Raw genomic sequence first — 25104 nt, 5'->3', positions numbered from 1 at the left:
TACTGCAGCCAAGCTCAAAAGGCAGATGTTTTTTAGATGGTTGTGTCGTGACAAGAGTGGGAAGAAGGGCCAGCTACAGCGATGTGGAGTTATTTAAGAGGAGAGCGGCTGTCAGGTGAGGCTGCAACCATGGCACATACACGCATCGACATCCAAAACTGGATGCTGTATCTACGGGATGACTGAAAGCACATCCTGAATGAACATGGCAATATTAAATGTTTTAACCTGTGACCACGTCAAGGTAAAAGCCCAGAAAAGATGTTTTAGAACAAAAGTAATCAACACATGTTCTGACATCACAGCTTCTTTTATTTTGTAACTAGACATGTTTACAGTCCAAAGTAACAGTTCATATATCAGGTGAAATAACCCAATAAAAGTTGGAAAAGGGGGCCACCTAGAATGATGAACAGGTTATGTAAAGCCTATCTTACAGTCGGCCTTGAATAACTGGGCTACGGTCTCAGATTCCACCAGACCCTCGAAAATGCAAGTGCAAAAAATGCTATTTTCCTTTTATTCCATGTATTTGCAAAATAGCTAGTTTTTGCCTTTAAAAGGGAGTGCTGCGTTTTAAAAAAGATCAATGGAGACTTTCCCAAAAGGAAAGAAGAGCTCTTGTTGTTCTTGGTTTTCTCACAACTTTGAAGAAAAAGAAGAGAATAATCACAGTCCTCAGGGCAAAATGCACCCTGCCGTGCGAGTCCTGTGCAGAGCCAGGAACTGGTGAGGCTGGAGACGGGTGGGTGGAGGCCCAACATTACTGCTGCCCTTCCTCCTCACGCAGGAACGCAAAAACAGAGGAGAAATCTTTACTGGCATAACCACGTGCGCACATCATGCGGTAAATCTGATGAGCCAAGGAACCGAGAGGGACAGGAGTTTTAGTGTTAGTGGCTGTGTTCTGAGCGAGTCCGAGATCCTGGAGAAAAGAAAAGAAACAAATATGTTCAAAAGCCACCATTGTTTACATTAATGGTGATTTAACCTGCAACCCCTATAAACTGATGATAATATCACAGATTAACTCCCTATCAACCGAGAAGTCGACTCAGATTCCTGACTCAGGAAACCGAGACCAGGACGTCCAGCTGACCTTAGCCATGAGCTGGGTGCCGAAGCCCCCCTGGTAGTTATTCCCAGATGGGACTCCTTCCATGACTCCAGGCACAGGGTTATAGGTGTCACTGGACCAGCACCGACCCGAGCTCATGTTCAAGATCTTGGCCAACAGCTTGGGATCGAGGCCGAGCCTGTGAGTGAGGAGCACTGCCGCGTTACCAACACTGCATATAACACGGTTGAGATATCATGACTTATTTGTACCGGATTCCCAAGTTCATTGTCTCCGCAGTCCCGATCATTCCGATGGCCAGAAGCATGTTGTTGCAGATTTTGGCAGCCTGGAACGAGACGATCACACCGGACGTTAATGAGCACAAGGGTCAACATTCCATTTGTAATTTGGGAATTATAAAAAATGGGGCTCGTACCTGTCCGGTTCCAACCTGACCACAATACACCACGTTGGCTCCCATGCAGCTGAGGAGCTCTTTGGCTGCAGTAAATTCCTCTTCTGCCCCTCCAACCATGAAAGTCAGTTTAGCAGAACTAGCAGCCCCAACACCTGGGAATGAGAAGTTATCCAGCAGAGGTGCTCAGTGATTTTAATGTTTTAAATCCAGTGAACAAACGGTAAAATGTGAGATGCAGAGAAGAAGACACAAATGGAATTAGCTTTAAAAGAGGCATGGAAGCACAACTGTGTCCTCATGTTTTGGGCAATTTCTCACATTTACTGCTACGTTCTCCCTGTCCATAAAGAATCAACTACCATTTATGTCATCTTTGCCTTTAAAGAAGCATTTTATCATTTAAAACCAAAACAAACAAACAGTTTCATCTAAATACAATCAGACCAATTGGCACAAACCATGCATGATCCCTGCTGTACAATGTTTACCACCCATGTTCCGGTTTAACTGGGATTTCTATTCGCTCCGCTGAGGAGAAAAGGCTGATTCAGCAGCACGGCTGAGAAATCAAGACTTGAATGAAGAACTTAAACGTAAAGGCTCCACTGCTTCATGCATCATTGTTTAAAAATGTGCATTCATTGTTTATTTACAGCACATACAGGCAGTATAGAGATTCACAGTCAAAAATGTATGAAACCATTCTGATCAGTACCTCAAAACAGGGCCGAAGCTCTGAGGGGACCAAATGTTCTGTTGCAGCTCCAAAACTGTGGAACGAGCTGCCACTGCTCATTAGCCACCTACTTTCCTTGGCTTTTCACGCCACATGGATTGTTCATTTGATGTGCACTGGGGTGGACAGTCTATTGTACTGTTTTTTTATGTGATCTAAATTTTATGCTCATCTAATTTGTATTTGATCTTTTTCTGAAATTTTTTTGTTGTGTCTTTTACTGTACAGCTCTTTGGAGAACTTCATGTTTATTTAAAATCATGCTTTATAAATTAAATGGATCGGCTTGAAACAAAGGTTTAACCCATGAGACGACCGTTACAGACCACAAACATTAACAGACTCACTTCATGTGAGAGCTGAGTCCTGGGAAAAAAAAGCCACTTCTCAGCATTGTGTTTTAGTAAATCCCAGTAGTCACTTTATCAATAAAAACTGCAAACAACTGAGAAAAGGGGTTTAAAAAAAAAACAAAAAAAACACACAAAAAAAAAAAACACACAGACTTTCTCTATTTCCACTGTAGAAATGTGAAGCTGTGTCCTTCCCAGTCTAATGAAAAACGACAGTTATGTCCTCTTACAACGTGCTAGCCACATTCTAACATATGGCCGACAACGTGTCCTTTTATATATCAACATAAACCACAGACTACATTGCCAATGTTGTTTCAGCTTTATCTGACAACTGTAAATGATCCATATGCATCGAAGTAGAACAGACGCTGCAGTTTGTGACAGTTTCAAAGCAAAACGAGTAGATCTTTATGCGTTACAGCAAATCATTAGCATGGAGGAACTGGCTGTACAAAGAGAGGAAATGCATTGGAAGGCAGTTAGGATGAGGAATTTGTGTGCAGTCAGGGTGGGGGTGGAGCTTTCTTTACTGGGTGAAAATGAGTCCTTTCTGGATATAATAATATACAGAGCATGCTACAGCGCACACAGCTTTAAAAGGGATATATAAGAGCATATAAGACTTTTTGTATGGTATTTTATGAAGTAGTTTGAAACTATCAAGTATCATTGTTAACTCACGTATCACAACATGGTGCTCATCAGCTCATCCTCACGTGAGCGAACGGAACCTTTTAGGTGCAACTCTTTCACACCTGGTCAGGTTTTATGTCTCGTTTGATCCGCGTTTGGGGGTGCTTTTCTTCCATCTTTCAATGCTTATGCTATCAGGCCTAATAGCTAGTTATATAGCAGTACAGCTTATTGTTTAAAGAAGTAATTTAAATGTTCTATGTATACACTGAATGAAATGCATGGATGATTTCCTCATTTAAAGTTTCAGTTTCTTGTCATTTTTCCATCACCCAATCAAGAGCCACGTAAAATAATTCATCCCCTTAACATTCTCAGTGAAGCGGTTTCAGCCAAAATGGAACATTTACCTCCCGATACCGGTGCGTCCATAAAAACTGCCCCCATCTTTTCCGCAGCAGCTGCCATTTCTTTAGAGACAGTGGGGTCAATGGTGCTGGAGTCAATTAGAAGGGAGCCTTTTTTCACTTTCCTGTTAAACAAAAACAACATAATCTATACCTTTAATACAATTCACATTTCAATTCATGTGTATTTAAGTAAAAACCAAGACGCACTTGAGGATGCCATTGGATCCAGTGTACACTTCCATAACATTGGGACTAGAGGGAAGCATTGTGATAATGCGGTCAGCCTTATCTGCTACCTCTGCAGGACTGTCCACAATCTGTATGGAGGAACAACAATGGATGATGGGAAATATTCCACCAAATTAAAAAAAGAAAACAGCTCGTAGGTGTGTTATTCTTATACCTGTGCGCCAAGCTCTTGCACTTCCTTGCAGGACTCTGGGAACACATCAGTGGCTATGATAGGGTATCCGTGCTTTAGTAAGTTCTTTGCCATTGGGTTGCCCATATTTCCCAAACCAATAAACCCCACTGGGGTCTTTGAGGCCATAGACCTTGAGGAGACTACAACATAATGGACACATTAATTCAAATGAACACATGAGCCTCACAGAGCACATAAAAGAACCAAAACATCAGCATACTTCCAATCTTGATTATTTCTTATTTTTGAACACCTAATCTTTAAAACTAAAGGACATGTTGCATTAAGATCCACAGTGATATGCACTCAAATATATACGTCAAAACATTTTAATTTTAATAATGCTTAACGCCTCAATGAAAATGTAAATCTACACACGAGGAAGGTCACAAGAAGCAGTTATAGAAGCTGCAGAGACAGCTCATCTGACTCCAAAGAATCTTACTCGACTGTGACCGACAGTAGAGAATATCAGGACAGTGCACCCACGCGTGTTCAGATCCTTTCCACGCGTTTCTTTTTTTCTTTTAAGTACAATTATAGAATCTTGAAAACATTTGCCGTTTGTTGCAGGGAAATTCGGGTTTTCTAACCAGTCTGCTGATGGCTTAAAGCCCATCGACAACTGACTTAAACTTCTCTGAAGATTTCAAGGCAAAATGATTATTTTCGAGCTTTCCCGCAACAACTCGGCGCCGCGGCGTGCGTGACGCGTGGACAATCGGGTCGTTGTTCTTACCGAATGCAAAGGCACCATGGTTGAAGCTCCTTCCAACTAGGTATCGAGACCCTCTCAACACAGCGGCCATGCTTCTTTTTTCTTGACCTTACATATGACGCAACAGTACGTGTATTAAGGACGTGTCGTTCCTCCAATCAAATATCAAACTCTCTTTACACGGCCTCCCAATCCAGCCAATAGGCTGCGGGGGGAGGGGCTTTCATATGTCCATTATACTGTATGTGGTATAGGAGCCGTTCTGCTACCTACAGAGAACAGCATGTATCAGTGCAAAAATATCCACAAAGTACATTGACACGGTCACTGGTCATATAATAAGAATCAGAATCAAATGTAAATGTTAGTACATATTCAAGAGTGGGACTCGAGGGATTGCTGAATGAAGAGGCAGGATATGAACTAAGATTCTGGTCAGAGAATCAAGGGTGTTTCTGTTGGAAGGTGTGGATGGATTTGGCTTGATTTTATATATTTTATTCCGACTTGAGATCGTCCTATAACTCATGTACAGGTTTGTACATGAGTTATAGGCCCAGGCAGATATTATGGGTCTATAGGTCTCTATAGGTCATTGATCTCAGAGTCATCCCATATCACAGTGGGTGTTATTGGTAAATAAGACAAGATAAACACTACTACAGTAAAATCGAGTAAAATCGAGAAAACCAAAAGACCGGGGTGGTCATACGTGGTGCCATATTAACTTAGAATAAGAAAGAAAAAAAAACTATACTAATCCCTAATCACCTGTTGCGGCTGTGGCAATGTTTAGATATTAATGCATAGCATATATTCAAGAGTGTAAAATTTGGAAGTGGAATTACATGATTTATTTAACAAAATAGTCTTTTCCTCACCACTCAACTGGGTTTAGACTCAGAAAACCATAAATGCCAAAAATAAATAAATAGTGGGACTATAAAATTTGGATTAGAATGATATACACATTCTTGCATGAATTATCACTGGAATTAAATTGAACTCAATAACGACCTTGGTTTTATTCTTTATGAAAGAAGAACGTTAATGAGCGTCTTATGGGTTTTCCCAGGTTTGTCCTCTTCCGGAAATGACGTGATGTTGTTGTTATTCCAGGAAGCGAAGTGAACTGCGTCAACTGCTTTTATCTTACTTTTGGTTTTCACCTACTGTTCAACATGGCCATTCGGTATGTTTAAGGCTTCATTTTACAGTTAGAAAGAGTAAATGTTCTTTTTTAAATACTGTCAATGTTTACGTCGTCTGTTCTAAAGATCGGCGACGTTGTTGTTAGCTGTTCGGCTAATTTCGTCCTCTAGTTCTTATGTAGTGAGCTGCTCTTTTTTTTCGCGACGTTAACTTATATATATTTTTTCATCTTGTCGATGGTAAACTTGGGCTGTGTATCTAACCAGTCGTAGTAAATATTTGAATATCGTACATGTCTCCCAAGAACGAGCCTTTTTTTGAGAGGTACTCTTTTTGAAGTAGCGTTAGCTAGCTGCAAAGCTAGTCAGATATGATTAGTATGATCAAATTAGGCCTTACTCTGCCTTGTAACCTGGAATAAGCGTTTATTAATCTGTGCCAGGTTTGCTAAATGTAGTTATTACATGTGATTGCAAACCTCGGTCGTTGTTAGATGACAAACTTTGTCGATTATACGGAGTAAATGTATTTGTGGTCAGGGGCCTGGGGTAATTGCGTCGCTCAAAATCATGAGCTGAGGCCCTTGTGGGAAAATCGAACGTGGAACAATTAATCAAGCGGCCGATGTTCGACAAAACCCCGATATTGTGCGACAATACGATGGTTAAAACACATATTTAAAAACAGAGTTTCAATTCTGTGTATTATTTATTTCCTCAGCAAGTCAGATCTCAACATATGACAAAATTTAAAAAAAAGTTTACTGATGGTTTCGGAATTAACAAGAGTCTCTTTTATTAAATATGTGTAAAGACCCTTTAACAAGCTTGACACGTCACAGTCATTAGCCAGACTTGGGACTTTCCTCTGTTGACTTAAGTGTATTGTGTAGGTGGCTTATTCATAGTGAAATATTGTATTAAAATACACCAATAATCACATCAACTAAAGGGAAACTTTGTCTAATTGTTTACACAGATCATGCAGAGAATAGGTGTTTTATACACTTATTGTGTATTATAAATGCCTTTTTAATCGATTTTTAATAGAATGTAAACCATAAGTTCCTGTTCACTAAATGAACTGTGCACTTCTAGAACCTGTTAATCACAGCAGTTTTTTTATATGTCACATGTCTTTCCCTTGTGTTATGTTTCTGGTAATAATGTTATCTCCCTATCTTTGCTAACCTATCAACTGTGCAGACACTGCTGAGTAATTTATGGCACTGTTCCTGGACGGGACTTTACAAAACGATATGGACACATCAAACTTTGCCCACGTCATCTTTCAAAATGTGGGGAAGAGTTACCTGCCACATGCAGCCCTGGAATGTCATTACACTTTGACACAGTTCATCAGGCCACATCCAAAAGATTGGGTTGGCATATTCAAGGTAAATAGCCATCTTTTTACCTTTGAATGAATGAAAATAAATTACATATGATGAAGGAACAGAAGTTCTGCTTGTATTGTGTTGGATGCATTCTGATAATATTGTAAGATACATCTAAGGCAATGTGTAACAAATTGTTGGGAAAATATTTTTCTGTGTTCTCAGCAATAACTTGTGCTGTAAAGTATTTTTTTCTTGTTTGTTTTATGAAACACAAAGCTCCCAGGATACTTCCTGCTTTGAGTTGCTAGGATTAACCTTGGGGTTATTTTCAGTCTGAACATTTTTTTTAGCACCGTCTTCAATGTTTATTCTTTATATTTTGTAATAAATAGGGCAAATCTGCAAATGTATTTGTACTGCATGCGTATGCGTTTTCATTATACAGTCATTTACAGGTGTTCAGAATTGCTGCAAAAATATAAGCAGCCCCCCCAAAAAATCCTTGTTTGGTCCTGCTTTCAATTTCTGGACCGGTGTTGACAGTTGTTGCTTTACTCACAGCCCATTTTAGTGGTGGCTTCCTCTGCGTGTGCAGCAGACAGGTCTGTTTTTGAAAAGAGTCTCTCTGAGGTTTCACCCACCAGTACCACCACCATCTTTGCTCCTTTTAATGTGTAGTCTGGAAAGGGCAGACCTTCAGTAATGACAGTCACTAACTAGGTGCATGTCTTAATTGCTTCCTGTTCTTTACTACTGGCAGCTGGAGCTGCACTACCAACAATTGGGAACTTTAGGAACAGCAGGACCTTCTGTCCCTTTACTTTGATAACAATTATGTAAAAAAAACCCAGATGGTAATGTAAAAAAAAATCAGTTTTTATCTTAAAGTAGTAGTATGGTATTTTTAATGTTTGTGTATCTCTATGAATTGTGTATGTTTATCATTTGCAGCGTGTAATTGAGTGATTTACTGAGCTCGTGTCGATGCCTGCACGCTCGCTGAGCGTGCCCGTCGAGAGCCACCTAGCCTGACGTGACTCTGATTTAGTGTGACAGCTTTATGGCACGAGCCCGAAGTTGTGGATGTATTTTCTGTAATTCCCCCCCTCATCAGCCATCCGTTAACAACACATAAAATACATGTAATTACATTTTGGTTTTCATTTTCAAGTCGCCTATGTATAAAATTTTCACCTATTTCTCTCTTCCTGTTAAAAGTGAGTTGTAGCTTTGTGTCCACAGTCCTGACAGGGGCCAGGCTGTGGTGGCCAGGAGCGCTGAAAACAAGAGATCAGTAGTCTTGTTCCGAAAAGTCCCCCTCTTCTTCCCACTTATCCCAAACCTCATGAGGCCACATTTAGATAATCCTTATTTTGTATATTCTGGATTTTGGAAAGTGTTTTTAATTAGGCTCCATTGCATTTGTCTTTAACAGATGTGGTGAGAACCTCTGAATAAATGCTTTCTTTATGTCTAAACAGGTTGGCTGGAGCACAGCAAGGGACTATTACACATTCTTGTGGTCACCTCTCCCTGAGAACTATGTGGAAGGAACAGGAGTCCACAGAACAGTGGTCTTTCAGGGTAAGATCGTACAAAAGTCTTCATATTACTGGCACCTTTTAGTAAATAAGATTGTTTTGCTTCTTGGCTTTGCTGTGCTGACTGTATTTTATCCTTATCCAGGTTATTATGTGCCCAACGATGATGGTGAATTCTACCAGTTCTGTTATGTGACCCACAAAGGGGAGATTCGTGGGGCCAGTACACCGTTTCAGTTTCGGGCCAACAGTCCGTCAGCGGATGAACTTCTGACAGTGGAGGATGAATGCAACTCTGACATCCTGGTTGTCACAACCAAGGCCGGTTTCCTGGAGGTAGGCATGTTGGAAGTAACAATATTTAGTGTTTGTACCTGTTTTTAGTGCAACGAGTTTTTAAACAATGCTGAATTTTGATATGCAGCAAAAGGTGGAAGAAATTCAAAGAGAGAAAGAAGAGCTGGTCAAAAAGGTGGCTCTCCTGGAGCAGGAAAAGGAGCAGCTAGAAGCTGAAAAGGAGAACCTTAAGAAGGAGTGTGAGGAGGAGAAGGAGACATGTGCCCAGCTCAGAAGAGAGAATCAAGTAAGCTGGGGGAAAAAAAATCAAACCTCAGTCTAGACTGGAAGAAGAGCCCCGTTTTGTCACTTTTATACAAATCTATTTTAACCTAGAATATTTTTTTCCTGTTTGTTTTTGAAGAGAAATGTTTTCAGTAAAATCAGTCATATTTGACAAGTCTCTCAGCTCCCCCTAGCGAACAGCTGCAAAACTGCAGGAACCAATTCGTGATCCTCCAAGAGTAAATCATAATCTGACTGACTGACCGTCTCTATTTTCAGAGTTGAAATTCAGAATTTTATAGCAAAACATTATGTCTTAAAAGCAGTGCCAGCAATAATTCATATAGCTCTCTATTTACCATAAATCTACAGGCTTTAAAATGAAATCGTGATTACAGATTTTGTGGCTGTTAATTTTATGGATATACTTTTATTGTTTTTTTTATGTGGTGTGAATATAAAGTTTAAAGTTTTCTGCCTATATACAATCTATAAAAATAATTTATTTAATATAAGCCTTTCAACTTTGGAATGACCTAGTTAAAGATTTAAATGCCTGTATAAAATCTTTTTTTTCCCATTTAGACCACATGAGTGTTTTAGAGGGATAAAACATATAATTATTTTTCATATTAGGTTTGCCTTTTTAACTTTATTTTTGTTGTAGTAAAGTCATTTTCTTATTTGATAGTGAATTATAAAACAGACTACTGACTGACTGACTGCTACCATTTTCTATTTTGTTACACTGTACAATGTCATTTTTTTTTACTATCTCCCAGGAGGTGCAGAGCTCTTCCCAGGCCCTGCAAGAAGAAAAAGAGGAAGTAAAGAGAAGACTGGAGGAGGCCAACGCCAGAGTTGTTCAGCTGGAAGAAGATCTGATCGGAGTAACTCAGAAGGGCCTTCAAAAAGAAACTGAGCTGGACAAGTAGGTTCACTCCAGAGATGGTGTTGCACCGCTACTGAGTTGCTGTTATTGTTTACAGAATTCTATTTCGTTGATATGTTGTTGGATTCCAGCATTAATATTGGTGGGGTTTTTTTTATAGATAAGTACAATTTGATATCAACCTCCAAGATTTGTTATTATACTTCTAAAGGTGTACATTAAAATCAATCACATCTGATTTTATTGCTACATTTTGAGGAAATAAATCCTATATCATGAAGTGATCCATATTCATATAAAACCTTTTCATTTACCATGAAGGTGTAACAAGATTTTTCTTTTCATTTAGCCTTAAGGATCGTTTGAAGAAGTTCACAGTAGAGAAGGAAGCTCTTGAGTCTCAACTCAAAAATGAAAAAGACGAGAAGGAGCTTTACAAGGTATTACGATCAAAATGTTGGCAGATCGAAATGTTTAGTTGCTTTCTTTTTTTGTGTTTTTTATACTCTTTTACAAACCGGAGCTCCTGTTTTAAACCGGCACCACTTGACAGAACAGGCCATACCATTTCTGTTTTCCTCTGGTTTCTTCAGTCTTTCTCTCACTTTGTTGTGGTTGGTACTACAGAGGAACTACTGCACTGTCGCCATGGAAATAGAGCCTGAAACCCATACCTCATTTAAGTTGAACATCACACTCGGGGTCCTTCAGAAGAAAAATTTTATGGGTCTATCTCATTCCGTGTTTTGTAATTGAGGTCATGCAACATTTATTTTAATGGTCATAACACTCTGTTTGGTACCTGATTGGTGTGTTAGAAATGTGAAGAAAGCCAGAATATGTATGTTTTCTAACTTTTTGTGTGTTTGTGTGCCAGATTCATCTGAAAAACAGGGAACTGGAAAATACTAAGCTGAGTGCGGAGCTACAGATGCTGAAATCTGTGGACGTGAACAAGGAAAACACCATTGCCCAGTTTAAAGAGGAGGTGGGGCGACTGCAGGCGTGCCTCACTGAGAAGGACAAACAGTACCGGGAGATCCTGGCCAAAGTCTCGCCCCTGGTATAACTATTTTATTTCTTAGGCTGTTTGAAGTTGATGATTAATCACATACATTAGTATTGAATAATGATGAAAAAATCTAATTAATTGTAAATGTTTTTGATGGATACAGAGATGAGATACAGAGATACATTAGAAAATGTATTACATTTAATCGAGATTAAATCATCCACCATCATACCCTCGCTGTAAAACCTTTTGCCTTCGGCAGGCCGACATCAAGGTCCTTAAAGAGCAGCTGAGACAGAAAGAAGAACAGCTCCAGGCCAACCAGCAGCAGTTGTCTTTATTAGCTGCTGAGCTGAGGGACACCTCAAGCACCCGCGATCGCACCATGTCCGAGCTTTACCACATGAAGCTGGAGGCAGACACCCTCCGCCAGGCCAAGGCTGAAGCTCAGGCTCAGTCTACCCAGCTGAAGACCCTCATAGAGCAGATGAAGGCAGAGGCAAAGCAAGAGGCTGTAAGAAGGCTTGCTAAGCTACCACAAAACATTTGATTTAAATTACATACGCTGAGTGATTGATATGTAGAAATCAGCTCAATTATTTTACCTAGCTTCATTCTAGAAAACTAAGATTGTAAAAAGGATTAAAGATGCTATTCATATTTCTACCTGTCTATATTATAGATCTTTGCATGTGAGCTATTATTATGGTTGGTTTCTGGACCGTTTTTTCATGCCTTTCACCAGGCCAAAGCTGCAGAAGAAGAAACTGCAGACCCAGCTGTGGTTGCAGAGCTGCAGAGAGAGGTGGAGGACCTGAAGCTGCGTCTCCACATGGCAGCAGAGCACTACAAGGAGAAATACAAGGAATGCCAGCGACTTCAAAAACAAGTTCTAAGACTCTCAGAACAACAAGGGGTATGTCCCACAGGGCAAGACATTGCATTTTGTGCTCATTCCCAACAGGCAAGAGAACAGAAATGTAATTATGTTTCTGTGTCTGATGTCTCGAAATGGCCTCTGAAGGTTAAAAAGTGGTCTTGGTCATCTCTTGTATTAAATTTAGCAGTTATTTAACTAATATACATTTTTATAATGAAATATACCACAATGAAATGTAGAAAATACCTGGACATCTTGGCGTCACGCTGTTTATTTAACATAGCACTTCTGTCTGTAGGATGTGAAGAGAACTTCAGCCCAGGAAGCTCTGATCATCCCTGCAACACTCAGTCCAGACACATCAGTCCCAGGTAATTCTGATCTAGCTGCTGTAGATTGAGCCACAAAATCCAATTTACGGAGAGCTTTATTTTTGCTTTTTGCTTTGCCTCTAAAGGAAGTCCAGGTTCTGCTGATCCCATGCTGGAAGTCATCATTCAGGAGAAGCTTAAAGGCATCAGCAGAGAAGCGTCCGACAGGAATGACAAGTACCGGAAATGCAAACAGTTGCTAATGGTAAAGCTTCCCGTGTGCATCCCTTATGTTGGTCATTTGTGCTTAAACTGTTTTTGTTTATAAGCCCAGGTCATCAGAAGGTCATATTTGCTCTTTAAACCAAAGAAATCCAATAATCCTGTCGCTCCTTTAGGAGGAGAAGGATCGTAGCTGCATGTACGCTGATGAGTTGGCTAAGTTGGAGTTGAAATTTAAAGAACAGCTGAAGACCAATGAAAACCTTAAACTCCAGCTGGCAGCAGAGGAAGACCGCTACAAGGTCAGTTCAGCAGACTGCTCATTCACTCACAGTCGCGCCGTTTCTTTCCAAGCGGCTCGGCAGTAGAACAATTACTGCATTTTTCCCTCTGCAGACTATGGCCGCTTTAGCTCAGGAATGGAGCCTTTGATGGTCTCTCTCATTGAAAGTAGTCACTCTGACAGTGTTATTTATGAGCAGATCCATCCGTCAGACGACATTTTACTGCTGTTTATGTCAGACTTTGGAAACAAGCTCAACTCAGCTTAGTGGAGTCTTCTCCGGTTGCCTGACTAATGCTGTGCTTGGCTCTGTTCGGCCAGATATTTGCTAAGTGTCTGCAAGGAATTCAAACAGGTTCTTTATCTCCGATGTATATTTTACGTAAATCAGTCTTCTGCTTAGGGGAGACTTTATGGCTCCGATCAGTCGACTTCAGGCATTCGTCCTGAGCGACATGGTTATAATCAGGAGCTTCTTAGATGTTTGAAAATGTCTTTCCGTGGATGTTTAAATTTCAGTTTATTTTTTATTACCTCAGAGCCAGGTAGCTGAAAGAGGACGGGAGCTCAAAGAACTGAAGGACACGCTCGCCCTTGTTTGTAAAGAGAAGGAAAAACTACAAGAGGTTCGTGACTTTAACTGACTTCACTACAGAAAATCCACCAAATGCACCAGTCATTTCCAATCACACTTCTCTCTATCTGCTCTGTATTCAATATGCCTTTGATGGAGGGAGAGCAGTAAATTCCCTCTTTTTTTCCATTCCATTTCTATGGACCACAGTAAGGTCTCCTTGGCCTGAAATCTCACTTTGAGGTTATGACATCAGAACTCAGCACAGCAAAATGACCCAATTTGAGGTTTCAGCAGTAAATTAAAGTGGCGCCTACAACATCAGTGACACACAGATGCCAGTTTCTTTTTTAATGAAGGCACTAATTAAACTGTTGGTATTAGTGACAGAAAGGGCCACAGCTCTGGGGCTGCTGTCTGATCTGATGATGCATATCGTCTCTTCAGAGGATAAAAAATGGATAAAACTACCTGTGCAGCTAGATTCTTAGAAAATGGCTTGTTACTTCAGTGGCTTTTTTTTGCCCATTAATGATGCTATTTCCTTCACAGGAACTCCAAAAGGTCAACGGAGGAAGAAAGGGCGATCAGGGGGGCAGCCAGAAAACCAGTTTGGAGAGTAACCAGCCCAGTGTGCCTTTATTCCTGCAGTACCCTGTCCCATACACACAAGACGCCCCCACCCCTTTGCTGGTCGCTCAGAGCCCCAGCAAGCTGCAGTTTGGGAACCCCTACTCCATTTCAGACCCAAAAGGCCAGTCTTATTTCAAAAAAATCTCAGCATACATTTGGTTGAAAATGCTCATTTTAACAGTGTTGTCTCAAAACCATCCCCCTCCAGATGATGAAGATGAGGAATTCTCAGATAACCAACTGCTTAGACTACCCCCCGTGGGTCCACCCTCCTGGGACAGCAATGTGGTCTGCATCCAACCCACGCGCAACCCCAGCCGCCCAGAAGGCCACGAGGAGCCAGAGGAGAAGCAAAACAACAACAACAACAACGTGAGGCTCACGGGTGGAGACAGGCATCCTGTTGTTAAGCACCTGATTGACTTTTTTCTACACTTCTATCATAGGATAATCCCAACAAAGAGCCCCCGGCAGCAGAGACCCGCAGCACCTTTGTCAACGATGGTCAGACTGCCTTCTGCTTTGATCCCAGGTAACGGAGAGCCTCGTTAACGGCGTGCAGGTCTGCTGCCGCCCGTGTGTATCGTAGCATGTGCGAAGTGTTTGTTCTGCTGCACACTCCTTTCAGTTGGCAGTCGTCAGGGAGGGGGGCCACCCACGACGCGTCAGACAGATGCTCTTTATTAGTGTGCGCTTAACGTGCGCTGACGTCACTTCACTGCTCACCGTCTGTGATTCTATCCCCCCCCCCCCTCCCCTGTTTCTGCAGCATGGACATGAAGCGCTGCCCGCTCTGCGAGGTCATCTTCCCGCCCAACTACGATCAGAACAAGTTCGAGGAGCACGTGGAGAGCCACTGGAAGATCTGCCCCATGTGTAGCGAGCAGTTTCCCCTGGACTGCGACCAGAAGGTGTTCGAGGCTCACGTGCTCACTCACTTCGAAGGCCACCAGCTCAACTTTGACTAGAGGAGTGTGCGCCCACTTCCGGTCACCGGTGAAACCAATGTCTGCGCGCTCTTCTCTGCATGTATTGCTGTAAGGATCTGCTCTGTAGGACTTTACCCACTTCCGCTTTGGTACTTTAAAACAAGAGTGATTTAACATTTTGACAGTTTAACTCTGCACATGGCAGAGCTTCTGAATCGGTTTGCCAATCCAAATGTTACGTTGTAGGAGGCAGATTTCCATTCTTTTGGATTTGAGGATAAGACTGTTTTTGATCTTACTAACTTTACATTGATTTGGGCTCTGGCAGATCCATAAGCCTGCAGGATTTAACGAATCAGGGAGAGATGAAAATGAAATGTTTACCAAACATGCATTTCAAACAGGTTTCAGCTTAATGCATCACTGTAGGTTTCATTGGCTCATTTTGTATAGAAAGCAGCCGTAGCTCTCTATATGCAGTCAGGGAGAAGTCTTCAGTGATTGCAGACATGATTACACTGTGTATCATCGCCTATTTTAGGATATTAAAGCCAATGTTGTGAGAGCTTCGACGCTTTGTGTACGTTAAACTCGTGTGATTTTAGGTTTCTTTTCTTTTGGTTTTAAATGTTTTAAAAGTCATCAGTTAATCGGTGCACAGTGAGCTCATGTCGCCTCCTTTCACTCTTCTCTCAGAGTTTCGTGTATTTAAGATGAACTAATAAAGTTGGCTTTAAACGGCGCAGTCTCTGGGGAGTCGATGACACAGGAGTCTTCAGGCACACACACCACAGGAACTTTAATTCTAAACATAACCAACACATGTTTACATGAAGTAGCTCTTAAAGAATTACAGTACATCACACTCTGTTTCTCAAACACAACCTGTTTTTTTTTATTACACAATACAGGTTTAACTCCTGAAATATATGAAAATATAATTTAATGCACTTGACACACAATACATTCACTACATACTATCCTCCCCCATACTGGCAGTATAACACTGTCCAAACTCTTAATTGGACCATAATTAATTCAACACTAACATCCATGCAGTGAAAATGAATGCTTGATTTGATGGCATTATGATCTGAGATTTATTCTTTTCTCTTGGCACATAGAAACGGCCTCTGTGTGTTTCCACTTTTAGTCTAACAGTATGCTGAGCAAGCCGAGTATAAAGGGACGAACCACCCCGAAATCTGACATGAAGATCTATGAGGTGCTAAATCTGTCAGTGTCTCCTGTTTGGGGGATCTGCTCAGTTTTAGATGATAAAGCCTGTAGAGATTCTATCTATGAGGAAATTAAATGCTCAAACCAGAAGCAAAGCCAGACGAGAACCTAAGGCGAATGAGGAATGTTAATATCTTCTTCTTTGTCTTCCAAAACTGCCAAATTCCAACCCTTAAAGAAACTTTACTGTATTTGGGATTTAGGGGTGGACAGTCCCGTTGATACGGGCACCCGATGACAGGGGCGGATCCTGGAGTCATAATTCAAGGCAACTGCCATCACAGTAATCTCTCAGCAGTGGAAACATTGCAGGCTCGCCGTGCATCTCTCCTGGTTTATACATCGGCAATTAGATACTGGCAAAAATACTCATCTCTTAGCAACTTGTTACAAAAAAGTGCTTGAATCCCTCGTTATAAAATAAGGAGGAAACGGCTTTACGAAAGTGACCAGAAACATTAGTAACAATGGCACAGGAGATTCTGAGGACCCCACCCTTGGATGTGTGTCCTGTCTGAACACTGGTAGTGGCGGGGGCTGAAATGCTTGTAAACGTCACCTGAGATCATCCTTTGGCACTCACACACACAAAGAAATAATTGAAATATTGCAGATACGAAAAAAGTCCAGCAAATGATTATCAACATGAGCAAAATGCACTATTTTTTCAGCACTATTTTAGCACCCACACATTCACTTTTTTTTTTTAAACTTGTTTGTCGCATTTTTAAGCATCACTGAAAAAGAGGCGAGTTAACAATCCTCAGACTTCACACATTGTACATGCTGGCGTGTCTGTGTGTGTGTGTTTGTGTGTCGGTTTAACCTTATAGTTGATAATGTCTTTTTCAGTATGTCACCATACAAGAAACAACAGGAAATGAATAAAAAAAAAAAAAGATAGCTTAAGTGTGCAAAATACAAAAAGGTGAACTACACTACACAAAGAATTGGTACTCTAAATAAAAATTAAGGATTAATAATAATACATTTATAACATGCAAAAATAGTAACGATATAAAGTGGGAGATGTAGAAGGCGAAGAGGAGGAGCGGCGACAGCTGTGGTCCGACTGTGGCCTGCTGGGTACTCGTGACGCCTCTACTGTTGCATCTTGCGGATGATGTCAGTGGAGACGGGTGGGTGGAAGTTGATGGTGTGGTGGCGGAGACCCTGAGATGTTTTGTAGCTCTTCCCGCACCGGCACTTGAAAGGTTTGCGCACTCTTATCTGGGTTCGGTGGCCGTTCTTGGCGTGATACTTGATCCCATTTACATTCTGTAATCGATGCATAAAGAGGCGACGGTTACCGACTGTCTCGGTCTGGACTTGAACGGGGGCCCAGACCTGCCAACGCTCCCTCAGACCAAGCCATCGCCCGTAACCTCCTCATTCACGTCAGCGAAGCAGTTTTCTCAAGCTGCACATAATTTATCCAACCACAAACACCAGATGTGACTGGAAAATCTAGTTAAACCCACCTCAGAGCAGTGCACTAAAGGCATGCCTTTATATTACATGCTGCGCTGCACAACAACTGGATAACTCTTAAACATCACACATTTCAGACTTTCAGCAGTGAAAATATCAGATTTATGTCCTACTTGGGCTCCCTGGGTGTGGTCGAAGCGTTTCACACGCGGTTAAATCCACGGTGCATGTTCTGAGGAGAGGCGGGGTGGCGTGAAAACCTACCTTGTACCTCTTTTTACAACCCGGCACGGGACAAGCGAACGGCTTCTCGTCTCCTCCGTTCATGCACATCGAACTGAGGATGGACTCGGAGCTGATGGCGCTCTCCGTGGTCCACGACTCGTCGCTGTCGGACTCCTCGAAGTCCACATCCTCCTCGTCGCACTCGCTACCTGTGAGAGGGTGAAACGCAGTCTCAGACGAGCCGTTGGACAAACGGGCCTCAGCTTTATGGGCTCGCTGCGGCCGATCATTATGGCCTTCAGGCCAATCGGTGTGAATCATTCTAACTCAGCCTGCTCTTTGGGGCAGCGTTCCCATAATCTCTACTTCATGTGTCACAGTGGAGGTTTCGGGGAAGGGTTGAAATATGCCAACAGTGGGAAAGAATGCATCCGCTTTATGGAGGTCAGCGAGCTGCGACTGTTTTGCTGATTAATTAAGGATGTTGTGCCAGAGGCGAGCTACAGAAAAACCCACAAGAGCTAAAACCCAAGACGGAACATGAAATGCTGCATATTTCGCTCAGTCCGTGCATGGGAAACCATTCCTTGAAAAATAAATAACGACTTCCTGCAATATAACGTAAGTAGGTGGAAGCTGCACTTTGCTCCCTATATACCAGCTCAAAGATTAAAAATGCATTTACATTAACATAAATCAATCAAAGTCAGAACCAAGTTTGATGCTTAAAGTTAATTTTTATCCATTAAAGCCTTGATAATGCAGAAATAAATCAGCACACCGATTTAAAGCATGGAGTTTACATCGACCGCCAGTAAATGCTTGACAAAAGAGTGTCGAGGGTGGTTTTCTACCTGTTGGTGTGCTGCTGCGAAAGGAAGAGGAAGGTGTGATGGGTGGCGTGACCGGAGGGGTGAGGTTTCCAGTGCTGTGGCGAGGCGGCGTGGGAACACTGCTGCGACACAGGCCGCCTGTCAGAGGCAGCGACAGCTTGGGCTGCACCTTCTTCTTCACGGCCTCGTGCTCTCGCCGCGCGGCATCCGTCACGAACCTGGATATTATGGGACAATAAACCAGCTGTTTTTTGTTCTATCTGCAACCGTGTGGACGGCTGGAGAAACCATCGCCTCCAAAAACAACTCGAGAGTTTCAGCCGCGAGGAAAAAGTTTAGGTTGGGCTGCAAACTCTTTGGTAAACGTCACTATAAAAATAGACATCGCTGAAATAAAAGTGGAATTAGCAAATTAAGCGTAACCACATCAAGATGTGTTTGTGGGGGCAGGCAGACAGCGGCAGGCCCTCCTGTACACTGGCTTGTGGCCCCCACTGTTCAGGCACCATATTAGAGCGACTGGGATGATCTTGGTGCAATAAAAACCCAGCAACCGAACACTGAAACAACCCACCCGTGACCGTTTGAAACCCACAGGGGGTTTCTTTTGCTTCATTTATCACATTCGTTTTACCTGTTGATGTAACTGAGGGCGACGTAGGTGGGCTGCTGCTGCTCCTGCTTTTCCAGAAGACGAGGGTCTGTGTCTAAGGAGACGAAGAAGACAGTAAGACTTCTGCATTAGGGTGGCCAGGATTTCATATCGCATCCTCCTGCTAACACATTTCACTCAGATTTAACACAGTGATCCCTCCCTGGCTTCCTACCTGTAACCTGTTGCCTGGTAGCACCACTGGGGATAAACATATCTAGATCTCTACAGTAGCTGGCCGGTCCTTCTCCCTCTACCAGGGGTACCGGAGAGTAACATTTAAGTTAAAAAGTAGTGGATAAACACAGATAAGTAAAACATTGTGGCATACGCCACCATTTTTAGTGTTTTGGGGTCATTTTCCTCCACCATGCTGCAATTTTCATTCATTTACAGGCTCACACATGTTTTCCTGCTAAAAGCTGGCATCATCAAAATGAGTTCCAACACGCATATTAACACCATTTAGAATATAGGGGGGGGGGGCAGTACATCTGAAGTGCTTTCTTTGAGTACGTGGGCTGCCAACAATCCGTTTGCTCAGACCTGACCGCAGCTGACACACACTGAGCGTTCCCATGCTGCGCTCCTTGCTCAACAATGGCCAATCTCCTCATCCTGATGTGAAGCTGGCCTGACTTCAAACGCTCGCTCCCTACCTCCGTCAATGTGGGAGAGGAGCGCTGCCCTATAAAAGAGAAGTGTCTGCCACTCACCAGCTGAGTCTTCCTGCCCCCCTCTGAAAGGCCGCTGCCCACACTTCATCCTCCATTTTGCCGTTTAAACTTAACGCAAGCCTGCCTTCAAACCTCTCTAATAGGCCTCAAGGAGCAGAATGAGCAGAATGAGTCGGCCCCCACACACTGTAAATCACACAGCTCAGGTGGAGGCTGGCCTGCAGTGTCCAGTTCCCCTGCAGCCTCTGCTTTTCTTTCATGGCCACCAGCAGTCGGGGTCTGGGCAGAAGGCGCCTCAAATAAAGATGGGAACCCCTGTAATCAGCCTACACAGGTGGTCCACCCCGGTGGCCGACTGTTTCCATCACTATGGGGGGAAAAAAGGGGCCTTTATGGTTCCAGAGGCAAACAGTTCTGACAGGCAACACTGGTTTACATGGTCCAAAAGGATGTTCTTTGAAAACTGAAATAAAAATAAGCAGAACACAAAACTGGGCAAAACAAGGTGGCAAACAGGGGTGTTTTTATTCCCAGCCTTCATTCTAAAAACAAAAAACTCCTCCTTTCATAATAGTTTCAAGTGTTTTAGATTTCTTCTGGTGTCGGCGTGTATGGGAGCATTCACCAGCTGACTCAGAAGTCGCAGTGTTTTGGTGGCTAAAAAACCCCAAACCATGATGCAATTGTGCGTTCTCATTAGGCCAACAGGAAACCCAGAGACGATCACACAACAACCTTCCTTAGGCAACAGAGGAAATGACGCCTGGTGCCCTTAACGACCTCCATGACCTCCACACACACACGCACACAGGTCCCCCTCTCATTTAAACCAGCGTCTGGCTTCCTCAGTCGCCCTCATGGCCAAAGGCAGCGCGGGGCGGAGCTGAGTGGCGAGCGTTACGGTGACATCTTTATGGCGGCTCCGAGCAGCGGGGGGACGTTACCAGGAGTGGTGGCACAGGTAATTCATTATGATGTGACCTCTGAGGAGGAAATGAAACGGAGTGGAGCTCCATGTGCAAGCTGCCTTTGTAGGTTAGTGACAGAAGCACGGGGAGGATAAAAAGCTCAGTCACACAAGCAGAAGCCCAAATATATGAACACAGACAAGAATTACACAACCAGGCACAGCAGGACATAAACAAACATGGCTGCCTTAAAAGTGTTATTACAAAGCATGTAGAGTCAATGACGTAATAACACATTATTGAAATATGAGTTTTCATTCAATTTTGGGGGAAAATGATGACGTACCGATGGTGCATTCTCTGGTTTATCGAGCAGAAGAGACACCACGCAGGAAAGGAGCGCTGGTGTCGGGGGATGGGGGGAAATGTAATTAGGCCCACCAGGTGCACAGATCAGGGAACCAGTTACCGCTTCACAAATTTATTACTTCCACACTGAGGGGGCGGGGGTCCACACCGGAGCTAAATGAGCTTCTTATTAAGGGAGCAATGCCAGCAAACAGGCCCCTTTTGACCAGGCCTGGACTCTTCTGTGGCCCCCGCTGAAGCTTTACACTCACAACATCAACGTTTCAGCAGCTTAGCGTGCATGTGTGTGTGTGTTTGGATATGGCACCAGACCACTGCTGAGGTCGCACCACCGCACATCATGTCGTGGATGTCGTGTCCCAAAGTTCCCGGCGTGGCAGAGCTCGTTTTCGTTCGCTACGTTTGTGTGATATTTGTTTTAGCACATCTGGATGTTGACGCAAAGGAGAAAAGGACAAATAATGACAAGATTAGTACGCTGAGCTTTTAACTAAATGACTCGATTGTCAGATATGCGTGGTTTAAATTGATAACTTGGAAATTATTTCATTGTTAAATTAAGAGAGGACTTTTATTCAATGGACTATTTCGGTGTGTAGTCCAGTTTTCTCAGTAAAGCAGTAGCAGGGTAGCGCCACCTTATGTTCACGGAGCAGAGCTGCAGGAGCCAATTATGAAAGAGAATGTGTTTTGGGCAGCAGGCCTCCAGATGAGGAGGAAGACAGGCCAACTCCAGCACTCTCTGTCTGTAATTACGCTTCACAGGCACTTGGCGCAGCAAGCACGTTTTTGCACTTCTTGGAGTGGGCAAAGTCCGGCACAAAGGAAGGGGGCAGGGGTTTTTTCCCCACTCTGAGCCAGCTAATTGCCTCATTATTCCCCAATAAGTCATCAGGAGGCCTTTTTTTTCAGAGACTAACACCTTGGACACATGCATGGCACAGTCAGCCAGCAGAGGATATTAAAGGCAGTCAAGCAACAAACAAGAACAACAGAGACAGCTGCACCTTGTCAGCTTCAATAAGAGCAGCTGAAATATGACATTGGTGACCAGATGTAAGGACTTCCTAGTCAGACCTTCATTTATTTTGAGAGTTTTTGTTCTTTTTACTGCATGCACCTAATACTTATGTTAAGGAAGCAAACCACAATGAAACCGAATCAAAAATAACGCGTAAAGTGGAAACATAGGACGAAATTCAGCTCGATAGCCTCATTCTTCGTCGACGCACGCGACAGGATAGAGTTCTCCATTTGACCTACATTACTGAAAATGCACATTGACACAGATGTTTCTGAAACACAAGAATTACACACTGTTGCTCTCTGATTTAGGAGGCAGGTGGCGTGCAGTCTGCAAGGCAACATTCGGAGTGTGCAGGAATGACTGTTTGGTGCAGGTGAGGAGTTATGAATACACACATTTGATTTGGTGTCATTAAATATTATAAAGTTAATCAATCTATCTATCATCTATCTTCAATGGATAAATAAAAACAGCTCAATAAATCAGACACTCTTAGTGTGAAACAATAAAACGGAGTCAAATCAGTCGTTAATACCCATCTGGATGTATTTGTCAATATGGGTGAAATGTTTAAGCTTTGTGTCGTATTCTTTAAAAAGGATTAGTTATAAATTTTAAAGAAACCCCCCCTCGCTGAAGGTGGTGTCCTCGTCATCTTAGTTAAGACATGGTTACAACACTACCTCCATGCATCATTGATCATTTATAGACGCCTGAGTTCAGGTCAAACGTGGCTGCTGCGAACAAAAACTTGTTGCTTCTTAAAGTGATAACGCGTCTTTTTAAAAAGATAAAAAAGAGAGAGAGGTCTGGAGAAAGACTGTCGACTCATTTGCAGCCAGTAATAAGTGTGAAGTGTCGCATTTGTGCAGCTCAATAATGGAGGCGTTCTCGCTGCTTCCTGCCCGCTGCAACTTAACTTACGACGCTTTCGGGGCGGCTACGTGCACGGGCCTCGCGCTTAATGCGCTGCAATCAATTCGCTCCAAAAGAACCAAATGAAATGAGCTTTTAGTCAGTATGTTTGGAGACTCAATTACATGGACTGATAACTGTACCGAACAAGGAAATGTAGTCTCTAGCGACGGCAAACATCAAAAGCCACCACACCTAGCAACAGGGTTGTCAAGACGCAGGAAGTAACTAGCTCGCTAACTTAGCCACTCCTGATAGCTCCGCTACGGCTAGCAGCGGCGCTCGTGCCGGGGGAGTGGGGGGGGCGGGGGGCTTACCGATGTGGATATCCTCAATGTGTGCGATGAGCTCGCTCAGCGACTCGAAGTGGAGCCCGCAGCCCCCGAACCTGCAGGCGTTAGAAAAAAAAGAAGCAGCGGCGATTCCTGTCATGGTCGCGGCTGCATTTGAAATGAGGCAGCAGCGGGGATCTGCGGGGAAACAGCAGGCGAGCAGCGGTGGAACAGCTGGAGCGCTGCGATGACAAGTTCCCGGCTCGTGAGTGAGCTCCGCCGGAACATACGTCATTTGGCTTTCAGAATAAAAGCATGACGAGCGCGTAGAAAGAGGATGGAAATAAACACGATTTAGATGCTTTTTCACCATCAGTCAGAATCAATGTAAGGACTGTAGAGCTGCAATAAACGTACAAAACCTAAATATTTAGCTCTCAAAAATTTGTAGCAATCTCCAGAAGGGTGTTTCCTGGTTGGGACCTATATTTTAAAGCATGTTTTCCAAGTTTGCACAGTTTTTAATATGTTACATGACTATATTTTTTTTGTGCCCAGAATAGCTGCTTCTACAATGTAATATGGTCCTCTGGTTTATATTCCTTTTAATAATGCCTTTGGCAGAAATAACATGTTTGGCTTAATACATCGATTTTCACTTAGATGACATTTAAACCCGGAGTTATGCACATTTGGACTGTGCAAGCTGACCAGTGAAAGTGTGATTAGTCTGTTATTAATTTCATACAATCATGATAGGGACTAAATATTAGTAATATATAACAACAACAGCAAGACTTCAAACTTCAACAAGTAGTTAAATACGTCTAATGGCCACAGGGTGGCAGTATAGTTCTGTGTCTAAACATCAATTCTACTCTGATTTTTGTGAGCTAAAACAATTTAAACTTGTTTTCTGGTCACATTAAAACATGTGATGTAAACATTAAATATATGCACACTATTTAGCATACACATGCACTTTTAAACATGTAGACAGTTGTCATGTCCATGTATTGGCTAGAAATCTGTTTTTGGAACTTTTAAATTCTAATCCACAATCTTTATGATGGTGGTGGGGGTCATGACTAACATCCATGCACGTTTGTGCACACTGTGAGGTTCTTGCCCCTGAATCAGACACTATCCTCTGGGAAAGCTGCGGGCTCTCAGGTGCCTTTATTTATTGATGCTTGTGTTTGATGAGCATCATTATTGCCAGTCATTATCTTCAGTTTGTTACAACCCATAAATATAGATGAGGTAATGGATGCACTTGTGGTTTGCGCTACTATAGAGGTGCTTCATAGGTAATGGAGTTACAAATGCTGGAAAAATCACATTTTATAGTTGCCGGTAAATAACATTGCTGTGTTGTCTTGTCAACTAAAACCTCAGAAGGTCTCAGGGGCAAGAATAAACTCTCCTCGTGTGTATTGTTCTGAGTCCTCTGGGTTCCAAAGTTTGTCAGG

The 25104-nt window shown here is 42.7% G+C and overlaps 3 protein-coding genes across 3 annotated transcripts; 1 reads left to right on the top strand and 2 right to left on the bottom strand.

Moving 5' to 3' along the window:
- Positions 1–294: 294 nt before the first annotated feature.
- Positions 295–4907, bottom strand: hibadhb (3-hydroxyisobutyrate dehydrogenase b). The gene is made up of 8 exons (XM_003966193.3): positions 4777–4907; positions 4017–4177; positions 3821–3930; positions 3614–3735; positions 1497–1630; positions 1330–1406; positions 1100–1256; positions 295–925 (listed from the first exon to the last, which is right to left on the bottom strand). The coding sequence occupies exons 1-8, from the start codon at positions 4844–4846 to the stop codon at positions 764–766; spliced, it is 993 nt and encodes a 330-aa protein (XP_003966242.1). The 5' UTR covers positions 4847–4907; the 3' UTR covers positions 295–763.
- A 925-nt stretch (positions 4908–5832) lies between these two features.
- tax1bp1b (Tax1 (human T-cell leukemia virus type I) binding protein 1b) lies at positions 5833–15825 on the top strand. The gene is made up of 18 exons (XM_003966105.3): positions 5833–5947; positions 7113–7303; positions 8728–8830; positions 8933–9123; positions 9212–9370; positions 10131–10279; positions 10590–10680; positions 11118–11303; positions 11515–11766; positions 11998–12168; positions 12431–12503; positions 12590–12708; positions 12842–12967; positions 13488–13574; positions 14075–14276; positions 14364–14527; positions 14602–14687; positions 14925–15825. Exons 2-18 carry the CDS (start codon positions 7130–7132, stop codon positions 15121–15123), a joined length of 2532 nt encoding a protein of 843 aa, XP_003966154.3. The 5' UTR covers positions 5833–5947; positions 7113–7129; the 3' UTR covers positions 15124–15825.
- Positions 15826–15866: 41 nt separating this feature from the next.
- Positions 15867–23911, bottom strand: jazf1b (JAZF zinc finger 1b). The gene is made up of 5 exons (XM_003966106.3): positions 23678–23911; positions 19447–19519; positions 18834–19030; positions 18019–18188; positions 15867–17601 (listed from the first exon to the last, which is right to left on the bottom strand). Exons 1-5 carry the CDS (start codon positions 23790–23792, stop codon positions 17425–17427), a joined length of 732 nt encoding a protein of 243 aa, XP_003966155.1. The 5' UTR covers positions 23793–23911; the 3' UTR covers positions 15867–17424.
- Between the last annotated feature and the right edge of the window lie 1193 nt (positions 23912–25104).

This window comes from Takifugu rubripes, chromosome 7 (genome assembly GCF_901000725.2).
Source record: "Takifugu rubripes chromosome 7, fTakRub1.2, whole genome shotgun sequence".
Taxonomy (NCBI): domain Eukaryota; kingdom Metazoa; phylum Chordata; class Actinopteri; order Tetraodontiformes; family Tetraodontidae; genus Takifugu; species Takifugu rubripes.
This window is presented reverse-complemented; position numbering and strand designations above follow the sequence as displayed.

Bases quoted from the DNA above. Each gene is read 5' to 3' on its own strand.
- hibadhb (XM_003966193.3), bottom strand. From the start codon at position 4,846: ATGGCCGCTGTGTTGAGAGGGTCTCGATACCTAGTTGGAAGGAGCTTC. The intron at 1,631-3,613 runs GTAAATGTTCCA...TCTCATTCCCAG, and splicing joins GGACGCACCGGTATCGGGAG to GTGTTGGGGCTGCTAGTTCT. The intron at 1,407-1,496 runs GTACGAGCCCCA...GTCTCGTTCCAG, and splicing joins GTCAGGTTGGAACCGGACAG to GCTGCCAAAATCTGCAACAA.
- tax1bp1b (XM_003966105.3), top strand. From the start codon at position 7,130: ATGGCACTGTTCCTGGACGGGACTTTACAAAACGATATGGACACATCA. The intron at 12,169-12,430 runs GTATGTCCCACA...TTCTGTCTGTAG, and splicing joins GACTCTCAGAACAACAAGGG to GATGTGAAGAGAACTTCAGC. The intron at 12,968-13,487 runs GTCAGTTCAGCA...TTATTACCTCAG, and splicing joins CAGAGGAAGACCGCTACAAG to AGCCAGGTAGCTGAAAGAGG.
- jazf1b (XM_003966106.3), bottom strand. From the start codon at position 23,792: ATGACAGGAATCGCCGCTGCTTCTTTTTTTTCTAACGCCTGCAGGTTC. The intron at 18,189-18,833 runs GTAGAAAACCAC...ACCCTCTCACAG, and splicing joins TCGCAGCAGCACACCAACAG to GTAGCGAGTGCGACGAGGAG. The intron at 17,602-18,018 runs GTAGGTTTTCAC...CATCGATTACAG, and splicing joins GTTGTAAAAAGAGGTACAAG to AATGTAAATGGGATCAAGTA.